Source organism: Athene cunicularia (genome assembly GCF_003259725.1).
Source record: "Athene cunicularia isolate RWA chromosome 3 unlocalized genomic scaffold, athCun1 chr3_part1, whole genome shotgun sequence".
NCBI classification, from domain to species: domain Eukaryota; kingdom Metazoa; phylum Chordata; class Aves; order Strigiformes; family Strigidae; genus Athene; species Athene cunicularia.
This window is the reverse complement of record NW_020799097.1, coordinates 111,351,833-111,366,395: the sequence shown is the minus strand read 5'-3', so window position 1 is coordinate 111,366,395 and position 14,563 is coordinate 111,351,833. Positions and strand designations below refer to the sequence as shown.

Genomic DNA, 14,563 nt, shown 5'->3' with positions numbered 1-14,563 from the left:
CTGCGCTCTCCTGGCAGCGGCGGCAGTGGCGGAGAGCGGCCGCGCGCTCCCTCAGCTCAGCGACGACATCCCCTTCAGGGTGAACTGGCCCGGCACCGAATTCAGCCTGGTCGGTACCGCGGCGGCGGGGGTGCGAGGGGTCTCTCACCCCTACTTAGCAGCCTCCCTACCTCGAGGAGCTGGGCGGCTCGAACTGCTAACGGCGCAACCCGGGCGGCAGGAGCTGGGGGCAACGGCCGGAGCCCCCTCCCGCCCGGCTTTGCTTTTGAAGCCCCCGTGCCGCAGAAAGGGGGTTTAGGGTGTTGCCAGCGTTGCCTTGCTGGGGCGTGCCTTAAGCATCACCCCGGGGGTGGGCAGGGGTCACAAGCAGTAAGTGCCTCCACGTGCGCCGGGCCTGAGCCTTAGGCCCGAGCCGAGCAGGTGGGGAATCCCGGGGAAATCTACCCTGAAAGCCAGCGTGGGAATGGGTGGGCGCCAAGCGTCACCGGCATGGTGGTACGGCTTTCGTAAAGGTCCTCCAGAAAGAACGAGAAACAATGTAAGCGGGAGTAAGCTGAGCATGGAAGAGAGTGGGAACGTGGCTGGAGGCAGAAGGATTGAAGTAAAGGAGAAGGCTAATGCGGACTGGCAAGGTTAGAGGCCAAAGCCCGGTCTTGTGCTGGTTATAATTAAGACCCAGAAAATGCTCAGGACCACCTGTCCTATGAACTAACTGTAACATTTACAAATTCAGGAATATTTCTAACAAGTGGCATTAAAAAACCCCACCTGACTAATCCTTAGGTTGGCTGTTCTTTTTAGCCTACAACTGGTGTCCTGTACAAAGAGGATAACTATATTATAATGACCACTGTGGATAAAGAAAAATATAAATGTATACTTCCGCTGATAGCAAGTGGCAATGAGGTAAGTTCAGTCAAGTCTTTATTGTAGTTATAAACTGTAGACAAAGTCTTAACAGTATCTTTTCAGTTACTTTTCCAAAATACTTTTTTTTTTTTTCTTGTAAAAGGAAAATCACATGTAGAATGCTTCACACTTTCACAGTTCATAGTAGATGCCTTCACTTTGTACTACTTACTGGCTCTATACTAAATGGGGGCCAGTCTGAACAGTCTTGAAGTCCTTGTTTGGCAACAAAGGATTGATACGTGTTCTGTTTATTGTTAGGTCTATCACTGATTGGGAAATTCTCATCTTTTAAGCAACCTTATCAAACTCTAGGCCAGTAAACAACTACAAAGGTTGTTGACACTGCTATCATGATTGCTGTATCTGAAAATACTAACACAGTAGGACAGCTATCACTAGTAGTTTTTATTCTCCATCATCACTTCCTCATTTGGAAATCTGAATGCATAATTTGGGGCTTTAAAAAACAAAAAGGTATATAAATACATGTTTGTACAAGAGGATGTGGATTGAGGAGGCCTTTGGTGAGGTTTATCATTGGTTCATTTTTTCATACTGTGAGAGCTGACACAGACGAGCTGTACTGCTGTGGTGGGCACCTCCATGCTGACGTAGCCCTCATCCTTTATGTGACTGATAGTCCCGAGTGCTTCAGTCTAGGTGAGAAATCTCTAGTACTGAAGAACTTTGTATGGAAATCTCTTCAATAGTGTATACCCTTACAGAGCAAAAATTACACAGAAATAAACTTCCACAGTATTACTTATGCTTTTTTTGATCCGTTTAAAAAAAATTATGTCAAAGCTGTGTGATATTCCAGTTATGTGCATCCGTACAGCATCAGCATCAACTAACAAATGAAAAGACTGTTCATGTTGTTTTCCTAGTCACAGCCCAAGCTGTCACTCTGGACATGAGCAAGTTGAGAGCTCTTACTCTTGCCACATGTGTATTTTATAAACCACAAAACTTTTCTGACTACTTTATTTCTGACTTTTATTTTCCCCTTCTTACTCAATTATCTCTTATGTTTTCTAATCACCACACAGCTCCTTCAGAGCAGGAATTAATGAGGTTTTGTACATTTTCATTTTGCAACTTTTATTTTGGTTTTTACTATTGCAAGTGAATATCAATCAAGAAAACTGTTGTTAATTTTAATGTGAGAAATATCCTTCTGTTCTAGGAAGAAGAAAAGGACTATAAAGGTCCTACTCCAGGAGAGTTGCTGGAACCACTTTTTAAGCAAAGTAGCTGTTCGTATAGAGTATGTTACTTCTGTGTTGATCATTTAAATGCTAATTAAAAGTTTACAACCCAGTCCATTTCAAGGGTTAATGTAGTGGTAGTGTTTAGTGTAGATCTCAGGATTCAAGTAAATTGGCTTGCTATAGTAGCAGCTTAAAAATGTGGTTTTAAAACGCTTACTTCCAGAAGTCAATCCATAACATCTGACAGTCTAATGGAAAGCATTTCTCAGAAGGTGTTAGAAGACCAAACCAAACATGCTTCTACAGATTCTGAAAGCTTTCCTGGTTTTCATCAGCTGTCATCCCAATTCAGAGACTCATCTTGCATTACAAGAGCAAGCCTAATACCAAACAAGCTGGTACTGAGAACCAGACACAGCGAAAGTGGCCAAATTTTATACCTACACAACACACGCAAGTCCTTGAGGAAGGAGGAGTGGGTCAAGCACAATCAGTAACCAGCCTGTATCTACAACAGTTGCCAAAACCAGTCTGTGCTGAGTCACTGCAGTTTAGCCCAAGGGGTTTGGGGGCAAGTTTAGTCTTTGCATCTTATTTAATGTTTTTCTTTTATCTGTGTGAAAGTTAAGGAAACTTTGCCTGGTGTTTTTATCTGGAACATCGTCAGAATGCTTGGGGAACACAGACTGTTCACTGTGCTATTGGTTTTGAGGCTGGCCAAGCCCACCTGCTTGAGCTGCATTTCATTGCTGCAAAAGCCAGATTTTTTTTTTCTTTTTTTTAAAGGGAGGAGGGTGTGTGTAATGTATCTAAACAGATTTTTAAAAAAAAAGATTTTTTTTTTTTTAAAGATTGAATCTTACTGGACTTATGAGGTCTGCCACGGAAAACACATCCGTCAATATCATGAGGAGAAGGAAACGGGACAGGTAGGCTTCTTAAGAGTCTCAACCTCCTTTTCCACGGGCATGTTCATGCTTAACTCCTCTAGAAGACTTGAATTCCTGTACACTTGAAAAAGTATGGAAAAAGGTAACTGAAATTTGTTTTAACTTCTTTTAATTGTAGAAAATAAACATCCAAGAATACTATCTGGGGAATATGATGATAAAGAACCCATTATCAGAACCAGGTTTGTCTTAGATTAATTTATTTTGCCGATGCTAATTTAATTCTTTGGGTTTTTATTATTACTCTCTGAAATATGCTGTAGAAGACTGATTCCCAGTGCGATAGAATTGTGTAGATTACTTTTTTTTTTTTTAACAAGATGTATTGCTTTCAGTTAATTCCTTTTTAGCAGCTTACATTGCATTCATCCTGTCAATTTTGCTGTGCTGTCTAATTGATTAGAGTAACTAATCTGCAATAATTAGTGTCAGGGAAAACATACGTAGTGTAAGAGATAGAACTGACATATGCCAGATCAGACTTTGATAATGTAGCCTGTTGCCACACTCTAGGTGGGAAGAAGTGTCTTTCAAACTGTGAGCAGAGGGCAGAGCTTGTAGCACATCCTAGTCTCTGCTGTTCTGTAATAAAACCTAGACTGCAGATCCCTTACAGCCTTTTCATGTAGATTTTGATCCTTGGAACTGTCTGAGAGTCTTTTTCAGGGGTCCTGGTGGAGATCTTCATAAATACTGAAGTGTCTAAAGTGGGACTTCGGTGGAAGTTAGGTAGCTAAGCCCCAAACTCAAACTGCAATTTAGAATAACTAATTTTCTGAGCACTTGAAATTTTTTTGCCCATAAATTATTGTAGATGCTGGAAATTTTGTGGTTGTACCTGCCAAAATCTGCTTCCCTGGGTGAGCACTTTGGCAGTATATAGTCCAGAGATCTCCAAAAATCCACAGACTTAAGTGTTCATTCATCAGAATTGATAGAAACAACAGAAAACACATAACTAGTAGTTTGGGGGTTTTTTTTTTGTAACTCTAGGCTAGTGTAGAAAAGGTGGGCACCACCATTTTTCTCTTCCTAAAAGTGATTGACTTGAACACCTAAGTCTTGCCGGGATTTAGCACTATTAATCCCATTCCTTTGAATCTCCCACCTTCAGCCTTCAGTTAGGTATCTTAGTCCTGAAAAGAAACACGGCTTCAGAAGATGCATTGTTTGGCATTTCTTTATTAGTGAGTTACAGTGCTTGTTTATGCTGTTATTAATCCTGTGCAGAAATGCCTAATTCTCCCTAGATGCTGCTGTACGGAAAACAAGATTTTTAATTTGTTTTACAGATTCTTTTGTGGGACTAGATGCTGCAGTTACATGTGATGATACTTCAAGTCATCATATCTGAGTCTTTTAGGATGTTGACCCTCTGTCCTTTCCACTTAGGCAGCAGGCTGTATTTTTATTATGCTTCCTATACAGCAGATACACGCTAGTTCTCTTAAAAAATAACATAGATGGTTTCTCAAACCAGCGTGAGCTGAATCCACAAGTGTGATACAGTGAACGTGGAGCAGGTGCATGGGTGACAGCAAAGCAGAGTGGCCTTTTGCTCACCTAATTCTGAATGGAGTCCAGATGGTCTCCTGAAGCAGTTGGGAAGGCTGAGGAGAGCTCTCGCCTGTGACAGCTTGGAGTCCCTGCCCCATAATGATGTTTACTCTCATTAATCATTACTAGGGCATGCAGGCTGGCCTCACTTCTTCCTATGAGTGTACCCCTGGGGGCTGGCTAGTGGGTGGGCTGAAGTACTTGCCTCTTTGCTGTCCCAGCCTGTCATTCACTCACTTGGAAAGCAGTAGTTGGCTACCCCTCGCAGAACAGCAGTAGTGACATGTTCTTCTGGCCTTCCTGTGGTGCTAGGGCTGGATTTGGCCTGTCCTACAAACTCAAAATTGCTTTAAGACAATGCTAACTGATATTTTGTTCTATTTGCTCTAGACCACAGGTTGCTGTTTATTTCCTTTCTTTCCTCTTTTTCACCTGCAAGTTCAGGAAGTTGACTTTTGGCAGTGTATACACAAAGTACTAGCAAATACACAAAACATGCAAACTTCTCTGTATAATTTTATTTCAAGTTCACAGACTTTATGCTTACCTCATTCTTAATTATTCCCTAGATCAAGAAGAGAAGGAAAATCCAAAAGAGAGTGCAAAAGAGGCAAGTGAAATACATCTATTTTAACTTTTGCCATCAGTACTGGAGGCAATTTATATATGATGAGGTTATGTAATTAGTTCCCTACCAAAATGAACAGCAAAAAATGTAACTCTGCTCCTGAGTTGCGCTCTTCCTCACTTCTGATTATCAGTACCAGCTCAGAAAGCTTATTTAGTCTAGCTAGTCAAATTTCTTGCCTTCCTACTTATTTACATTAAAGTTACACTAATCTTAAATGAGATTAATTATATGCTCTTCTATGAAGACAATACACATAACTACAAAGTCACATTATGGTCTCGTGACAGTTATTTTTTCCAGCTACATCAGAGATCCCAGTTCCTTTAATGACACTTCTGTGCGTTTTGGGTAGGGAAAAATGCTTAACAGAATCCTGCAGCGCGAAATCCCTAAAAGATTTCTTGACTTGATGACTCATCCCATAAAACTCTGTGCTTCCATTTTCCATTAGAGAACTTTTCCATTTGTTTAGGCCCCAAAACTCAGTTCTGAGTCACTAACTTTATGGCAAAACAATGGAAGTACCTGAAGCATGTTGGAGTTTGGAGTTAGCAATAGCAGATTTGACCTGTGGACAGACACTTGCCTACCTTAATTCCCATTATCCTTCTATTTAATTCTGAAATTAAGTTTTTGTCTACATGCTCTTTGTAATGCTGATTTATGTAGCATAGAGTTCTGCAGTGGGTCTCAGAAAATACACATGCCTGATAAGCATTTTGGGGGAGCAGACCCAAGTCAGGACATGGTCCATTCTGATGTCAGTGGCAGTTACGCCTTTTTGAATTCAAGAAAACTAGGTTCTTTGTAGTTTAACTTTTTTTTTTTTTTAAATTTCAGAGGGAGTTAAGTCTTTGATGTACATACGCTGTCTTGGTTTCAGTCTGTAAAGAGTTTATACTTGCAATTTGCATGGAATATCTAGTCATGAAAAGGAAAGAATGCACAACACAACTGGGTGGTGCTTAAATTAACCAAAACCTACTGCGACTAGAGATTTACTTTAAGTCCTGCTGGGGTGTCTTTCAGTTGTGTGCAAACAACAGCTATCTCCATTTAGATTTATTGAATAGTTACCTTCAATGAAATGCGTAGGCATAATTTTTCAGTTTTTAAGGAAAAATCAGTTGTTTTGTTCAGAAAGATAGAAAGTGAAAGCACTGGTATTCTTTTTGTCAGCTCTTTTGTACACAGCCAGAATATCTCTTCATTTCCCTTTGAATATTGAGGTATAGAGTGGGTAAGTGAGTGGAAGCCAAGGAGTGTCCGCACGATTATGCTGCCGGTATGTTCATTCTTTAACCTCAGGAATATCTCATCACTCCATTTGTGATGGAACAGTTTTCAGGAGGAGAGAATCAGTGGCCTGTGACAGGGTATCACGGTTTGAAAACCAAAGTGAGAGAGATACGGAAAGGTCCCAGGTCCCTGGGTTAATGTCCTGACCACAGAAGGCACCACTGCTTTTTAACACAGAGTACGATTTGTTGTGCATTGAAAACCTTTACTAGCTCAAGCAACACAGGCATAAAAAGGTCTAGTTTGTAGGTTCCAGCATGGTTTTTGCACAAATGGAACTTTTGGTACACCAGGAACATTAGCTGCTTCCAAGATGGGAGTCAGGAGAGGGACTTTTACCAGTTTGGGGAATTAATTTCTTAAAGTGGAAACTGATGAAACATACGAAGGACCAAGTCTGAAGAGAGCTTACTTAAAGCGTGTACAAAAGTGGATTTACTTTGTATGCATCATTCATTAGCCATAATAACTGGTGGTGTGGGATGCTCTAGGTAAGGAGCAACCCGGGCTGGCTCTGCTGAGACGTGTAACACAGGGATCAGGATGACTTTGTGGGGGTGTTTTTAGATTCTTCCTGGTGAAGGTAATGAGCCTGGCCAGACCTGAGCTGAGTCTGGCATTGCTACTCACATCTCCCCATCTCCTAGACTACAGGGTGACCACAGCTGTCTTGGTACTCTTCCAAAATATTGCACCCAGCTGGCAAGCTCTCTTGGAACTGAAACGTCGGGCAGCCTCTGCAGAGGAACCAGCTGCTTTTGCAGTCAGAGCCTGTGTGGCTTGGCACTTTTGTGCAGTGGTGGGCTGGAGGTGGTAAACCAGAACATGTCTGGATGTTGCAGAAACACCAAGTAACTACACAGGGGTTGGGTGGGTGTTTTTTTTTTTTTTTTTTTTTTTTTCAGAAGAGTTGAAGGAGCTCTGCTATGATTCTTAACTTGTACTTTCTTTCACTTAGATACCTACAAAAAATATAGAAGGGCAGATGACCCCATACTATCCTGTAGAGATGGGAAACGGCACACCCTGCAGCTTGAGACAAAACCTGCCCAGATCAAGTACGGTGATGTACATCTGTCATCCAGAAGCTAAACATGAGATTCTTTCAGTAGCAGAAGTTACAACCTGTGAATATGAAGTGGTTATACTGACACCTCTGTTATGCAGCCATCCTAAATATAGGTACGGTACTCCCAATCTTGGTTAATGTTATCACTTCATGTTTTCATCAGTTTTCATGCATGTATGCGTTTGTATAAGTTTTATATCCAGCTGTGGTTTCTGGTGCAGAGCTGTGATATGTAGGTGCTTACTTTGGCAAGTGCAGTTTTGCCAAGACGTAAGTTTTCATGTTAAGTTGCACAATGTTTGCATTTTATGTCTCTAGTGACTGATCCCATATGAGAAGCAGAGAGGAGGTATAATTATTTTCAACAGGTAAGTTTCTAGCCCTGTCATTCTGGAGAAACACAGAATAGGGCATTAAGGCTGCAGGCAGATTGAGAACACCCTGTCTCCTCTTAGTTTATAATTTCAGTGTCTTGGGGAATCATGTTATTCAAAAGTGGCAGATTGCATGTGTGTATTATATGTGTGCACAGACTCTTCTCTAATTTCAGAAAACAAAAGTATGGCATGACCTTAACATTTATTTTAGCAGTACTCTCAATTTAAGGAGCTCCCCATCTGTCTGAATAGTACAGATTCTTTTACTTTTCAAGGGGTATAACTAGAATTGCAAAGTGAATATGATATACAAATGAAGGGAGTAATGGGACAGGAGTTCTGAATTGCCTCTGTACACAGACGTCGGATCAAGTGAGTATTTAATCACTGTTCTGAGGCAACAAAGTCTAAAGGACAGAATCATCAACTGGGCATTTCATAAACACTTGCCAGTTGAAGTAAATAAGTTGTGCTATTGTTTAAATATTTAGTATCTATTATAAATTTTCTCATGTAGATGGGTTTGGTAGTACTATGTTATCTGTTGCACTTATCTATGACACTATTACCTGTTTACTATATGAATCTTTTAAGTCTTAATCTTAAGGAAAAATAGGAAGTGCACAGGCAAATTGTTCTGTCGTTTGGTAAAAATAAAATCTTGAGCTTTTACCTCCTTCCAAAGGCAAGGCATGGAACGCTTCCTGGCCACCATCAGGAAATACTTAAACTAAACATACAGGATCTTTATTTTCCCACTTATGTCATCTGAGTAAATAAAGATAGGTGGAGATAGCAGGCTGGAAACACTGCTCAGTGTCAGCAGAGGTAACAAAAAAACAAACCTCGTTTTCATTTAAGTGCACTTTTCCTGTTGTGTTCCTGAAACAGCATTGTGCAGTACTTGAACCACCAGCACTTTCCCTCTACACCCATTATCTTACCCAATAATGTACTTCCCTCAACATAGCAAAAGTACATCATTTAGTTCTAGTTGTTTTTCTGATTTGGCTATAATTTGACTTTTTTTTAATTGGTGGGAACTGGGGACAGGGAGGAAGGCAGTGAAAAGTAATATTTGTTTACTGTAACTATTAGTCTTAATGTTACTTAAATAAAATTCAGATAAAACTAGGCTTCTTTGGCACAGGGCTCATGTAATCTAGAGTGCAGTTACTATTTAGGAAATGTTTTCAGATGCTTTTAACTACAATGGTGATGATTATGTGGGTACTACTGTGTATTACAGACTCCCTAGGAAGACATCACAAAAAGCCACCTTGCCTTTGAAGCAGTATCTGCATACCTGTTTTGTAAATAAGTGTTCTCTAAAGAGGACCTTTTCAATGAGATGAGTAACAAAAACTGAACAAATGCTTCATTTGTCAGTATGATTTTCAATTTGGTGTTCACTTTCCTTTACTATTTTCTGTTAAGCCTTACTTGGTGTTTTAATGAGGCCTTCATTTGTGTAAAGTAAGGAGAAAGCTGTTAACTCTGCTTCATATTTTTGCTTTTTCTTTCTGGAAATAAGCTGCTTTTTGCAGACATGACTCATGCAGCGAGTGATAAAGGAATAATGAGTATATATGCAGCATGAAAAGACATACATGTCAGATAATATAAGAATGTATTATTTTATATAGGAACTGAATCTATCAAGTTTAACCTTTCCTAGCTTCTGAGACTGCTTTGGGGAGCCTTGACACTACATTAGTGGTACACGTACAGTGCAGTTTGCCTTTTAATACACAGCTTTTTCCTCTTGAAGAGAGGTTGGATTGCATGGCTAGTTGTCTGGCAGTGTTAGGAGTGAGACTATACTGGGCAAGAAGTGTTTTTATGTCAGTCGTAAGAACAGTGTAGCTTTGGATGAGATGGTGCAAGTACAAGAGAAAAAAATCCACACCTCGGCCCAGCTCAGTCAGAAACTTACAGCAATAAAAAAGTATGTCTTGTCTTTAAGGCATAACTAGTGATGTATTCCTAACTTGTTTGGACAGGTTCAGGGCTTCCCCTGTGAATGACATCTTTTGCCAGTCACTGCCAGGATCCCCACTTAAACCCCATAATCTGGAACAGCTGGAGAAACAGCAAGAAATGATGAAGATGCCTTTTAGAAGGGTTAAGGAGGTAGGATTTGTTTAATTTGAAATAGAAAAATATTTATTTTCTGTGTTGTAACACATACGACTTTTAGTTCAATGGAGTAAGTTCTCTTACCCAACTTTGTAAGACCATGTCAGTCTTTCAGCTGGTCTTTAAGCTTGTTGAAATCATCTGTAGCTTACCTTATTTGGAAGGAAAACAAAGCGAGTAAGTTTGGGCTTCTAATTTTTGAGCTTCACTTTGGTAGCCTTCATAGCCTACAGTTTACAAATGTGTTAAGTTTTTGACTTTCAATCTTTTTTTTCAGCTATGCTGAAGACAGTGAGAACACTGACAAGATGGTTTCATATTTCTTCCCACAGCCCACTTCACTTAATATTAAGTAACTTCGTATAACTTACAAGGCTTTGCAAAGGACATATGGAATCTAAATGGGTGTATTTGTGTATACTGTAATTTCAGGAAGAAATGCATTCAACAAAGGAAGAGAAATTTTCTTCCATTCATAAGCCTGTTGCTGTTGGAGGCCATCAACTGTTAACTGTGGGAACAACCCACATCTCCAAACTGACTGATGACCAACTTATAAAGGAATTTCTTAGTGGTTCCTACTGCTTCCATGGGGTGAGAAATAAAGCTATGCATAATAAAATAGCTGCTCCTTAATTGCACATACCGTTTTAGGTCTTTGTTTTGTTTTTCCATGAACTCTAATAGTTGCATTCTTACACACATAGTAATTGCCTTTCCCTGCATTGATGTAGGGCAGGCTTATATACCAAACTCAGAAATGTCTCTCTAACCTTTCTGTTGAAACTCAGTTTATGTGAGCGGACAGTGAAATGAAAGTAGATCATGGAAATTGTTCAGTGCTGATTTTGTTAATGAGAAGAAAAAAACCCAAACAAACAACTTACTGAGAGAACAGCCAGCAGAGAAAATGTATCTGAAGTTTTTGAGGAAAATACTTATTTAAAAGATGAATAGGGGGTATACAAATAGTTTAAGGAATTTAGTCCTATGTGGCTCTTCCAAAAGTCTTTCCTTAAATGCATTTATTCAATCCCTTGCCTATGTTAATTAGCCTAATAAGAGATTCCCTCTCAGTGCAAACCTCGAATCATCTAATCAATAGCTATGGTATTTTGACAGCTGAAATAGCCAGTGGTTTAGGGTCTGGAGGGAAGTGGATGTTGCAGTTCTGGGGTGCTTTGTTTGATTCGGGTGTTTGTTTTTGTTTTAACATTGAGATTATACCTCTCCCCAGGGTGTTGGTTGGTGGAAGTACGAATTCTGCTATGGCAAATACGTTCATCAGTATCATGAGGTATGTTTAAATAATTTGATGTCCTGCCACTAGATGGCTGTGGGGGGGAAAAAAGGAGTTAGAGAATCTTCCTACAATGTGAAAAAAGCAGCATCCTTTTCTTGGCTGATCAACATCTTGGATTTAAGAAGTTGGATTTCAGAAAAGAAACTCCATGTGCTCCCTAAGTTTATGCAGGGGTGTGTAGGTACTGTGTCAGGTAGAGCACAGGGATAATCAAAGCTGAAAAAACTTGGGTTTTCCATGGGAATACTCCTCTGGTCATTGAAACACTTCTGTCAGCTCACACAGCCTGGGTGGCTGTTCTGAAGAGACCAGCCACTTGAGTCTTGACCCTAATACAAGGTCAGACACAGTTTATCCCAAATGCAAGAACCTGTTATGCCGACAGCAACAGACTTGCTCTAGAAATTACATTCTACACGTCATTAAAATATGCTCACTGCTAGTTGTATAATACAAAGTGTAATTATCAGCTTTTCCTTATTTAGGATAAGGAAAGTGGCAAGACATCTGTGGTTGTGGGCACCTGGAGCAAGGAGGAACACATTGAATGGTCCAGGAAGAATGCTGCTAGAACCTACTACCTTCGAGAAGATGGCACACAGAGTGTGAGGTACGGTTATGGCCACCATGATTACTGCTCGGGCTGACTGCTCCTGAATTGATCTCACACTTGCACTAGAGAAGGATAAATGCCAGGGCCCACAGCTGCAGTGTGTGAATATTCCATTTATGAATAGGTACCATAAACTGTTAAGAGAGGTGTTGTATAGATTTTTCTACACACACACACACACACACCCCCACACACACCCCCACACACACCCCTATTCATTGTGCAATATCAGAAAAGGTAATTCAACACTTTGGGTATGATGCAGAATAAAAATCTTCCAACAATGAACAACTGTTCGCTTCTGCAATAAGTGAAATACAGCACATTACTTCCTTGCCTTGTGTATTAGTTACATATTTGATGAAGTATGAGCTATTGTATCATGTAAGTTAGCTGCATGCTTAAGAATTGTGTTTAATATTTCCAAACTTTTTCATTCCAATCTTTTGTGGCAGGATGGTGTCTCATTTCTATGGAAATGGAGATGTGTGCGACTTAACAGACAAGCCAAGGCAGGTGACCGTGAAATTGAAGTAAGTTGACTTTTTCAGTAAATTGATGTTTTGTGTCTCTGCTGCCCATGTCAGAGGGAGAAACCTCTGTTGTCTTCATAAAACCCAGAAAGCCAGGACTGCTTAGCAAAAACGCTCTAGATACTAGGGTAGTACATGGTTTAGTCTGTGCTTATTCCATGCTAAACACTACAAAATTTCTATTCTTTTTTCAGATGTAAAGAATCGGATTCTCCTCATGCTGTGACCATATACATGTTAGAGCCTCATTCTTGCCAGTACATCCTTGGGGTAGGCAAAGACATACTTGAATTCCCTAAGACCAGTTGCCACCTAGCAGAGGATGTCTCCAGGTGCACATTGAAAACTGCCCCCTCTTTTCAGTGACTCTTCACACAACCTTCCTGTAGCATAGTTTAGCCCCTAGACACAGCTGCTGAACAAATACTGCTTTTTGTGCAGTTGTGTTTGCTCAGAGGAAGGAGGGTCGTTATTAATTACAGTAGTTACATGGTTGGTATGCTATAGAGGCCATACCCAAAAGGGAAAAGCACTAAATTTTACAAAGTGCTGCTTGAGTACTGTGCCTCTTGCAATCTGTTGTCGTTAATCTCACGATCTCTGTTGCAATCTCTTGTAAAAGTTTTATCAACCATTTCATAGTCTTTAATGTTTTGACCTCTCATGTTCAAGGTGGAGTCTCCAGTCATCTGTAAAATTTTGGACACAGCCGATGAATATGGACTCCTTTCAGTGCCCAGCTAAAGCCCCTGCGGGCAGCCCCAGGAAAATCCCGTCTGCGCGATGGCGATGGCTTTTCACCAGCCAGCCTCACCAGCAGCATCCTCTCAGCTGAGGGACTCGTGAACCACTTTGTGTATAACTATGTGTATATAAGAGGTTATCGATAAACTTTTAATGATTAAAATCTTGTCTTGCACTTCCTGTTTGACTTGTGTATGACACATTTGACAGTCATCATTGTCATCATTAAGGTGTAAATGACCAACTTTAAAAAGGCAAAATAAACAAGGTCCAGCTTCGAATGAGGAGTTCACCTGCTAACAGAATGAACAAGTGAACCAACGCTTCGTGCTGAGGAGCCTTCAGCAGCCACCACAACACTAAATCGTTCTGCTGCCATAACCTACTTTGTCCAAACATAAAAATTCCCTCAGATATTAATCCGGTTAATATCACAGTTATTCCTTCTCTTACTTCGCCTTACCTCTTCCCCAATCTTTGGCTGCGTTTCAGGACTTCCTTCTTTTTTTTAACACTGTAGAGTTCATCCTGATGTATTTATTTTGCTGCATGTTCTTATTGACCTCAGTCAGATTTACTGTTTTGATCCTAGTGATCTAGAATCAGCATTTTCTGTGGCAGTGTTGTCATATTAGTGGGACCTCTGATCTTCCATGTGTCTGTACTCACCCTGGGTGTTATCTGCATGTCTGAGTGGTTTCCTTTGCAGTGCCAGAGACTTGGAACACCCACCAGCCTTGCACTGGACAACATGGGGATGGAGTTCCCTTTTCTGGGAGCACGTCTACCTAGCAAATAAAATTTTTGGTGCAGGCAAAGGAAGTTTTAGTCTGCTGGTAATATACATTCCTAGAAGTTAATCGAAATACTGCTTAATAGCAGATTTCCATTATACTTCAAAATAGTTTTAAAATTTGTCAGAAAAAGTTAGCAAATTATGGGTTTGTAGGCAGCAACGACCATAGCTTCAAGGATTTCTTTCCTATGGTAGAGCTTGGAGCAGAAAAATGAGGCTTTGCACCTGAAAAAGGGGGATTTGGACCCAAAACTAGGGTGTGTACTGTGAAATGGAGGGTATGGGCCCTAAAAATGAGGGCTTGGAGCAGGAAAAAGAACCCTTGAACCCTAGAATCAAACCTTTGGATTCTAAAAATCAAGCCTTGAAGGATAAACATGGCTTTGGACCCGAAAAAAGAGGGCTTGGAGCATAAAAATGAGGGTATGT

General features: G+C 40.4%; 1 protein-coding gene across 1 annotated transcript; it reads left to right on the top strand.

Annotated features, from left to right (window-relative positions):
* The first annotated feature begins 6 nt into the window (after nt 1-6).
* On the top strand, nt 7-13,501 carry ERLEC1 (endoplasmic reticulum lectin 1). The gene is made up of 14 exons (XM_026845884.1): nt 7-109; nt 802-906; nt 2,099-2,179; nt 2,975-3,052; nt 3,192-3,255; nt 5,200-5,240; nt 7,519-7,742; nt 10,010-10,139; nt 10,578-10,739; nt 11,383-11,442; nt 11,934-12,058; nt 12,517-12,594; nt 12,789-12,864; nt 13,267-13,501. The coding sequence occupies exons 2-14, from the start codon at nt 844-846 to the stop codon at nt 13,336-13,338; spliced, it is 1,254 nt and encodes a 417-aa protein (XP_026701685.1). The 5' UTR covers nt 7-109; nt 802-843; the 3' UTR covers nt 13,339-13,501.
* The last annotated feature ends 1,062 nt before the right edge of the window (nt 13,502-14,563 follow it).

Bases quoted from the DNA above. Each gene is read 5' to 3' on its own strand.
- ERLEC1 (XM_026845884.1), top strand. From the start codon at position 844: ATGACCACTGTGGATAAAGAAAAATATAAATGTATACTTCCGCTGATA. The intron at 12,059-12,516 runs GTACGGTTATGG...CTTTTGTGGCAG, and splicing joins GATGGCACACAGAGTGTGAG to GATGGTGTCTCATTTCTATG. The intron at 12,865-13,266 runs GTAGGCAAAGAC...CTCATGTTCAAG, and splicing joins CTTGCCAGTACATCCTTGGG to GTGGAGTCTCCAGTCATCTG.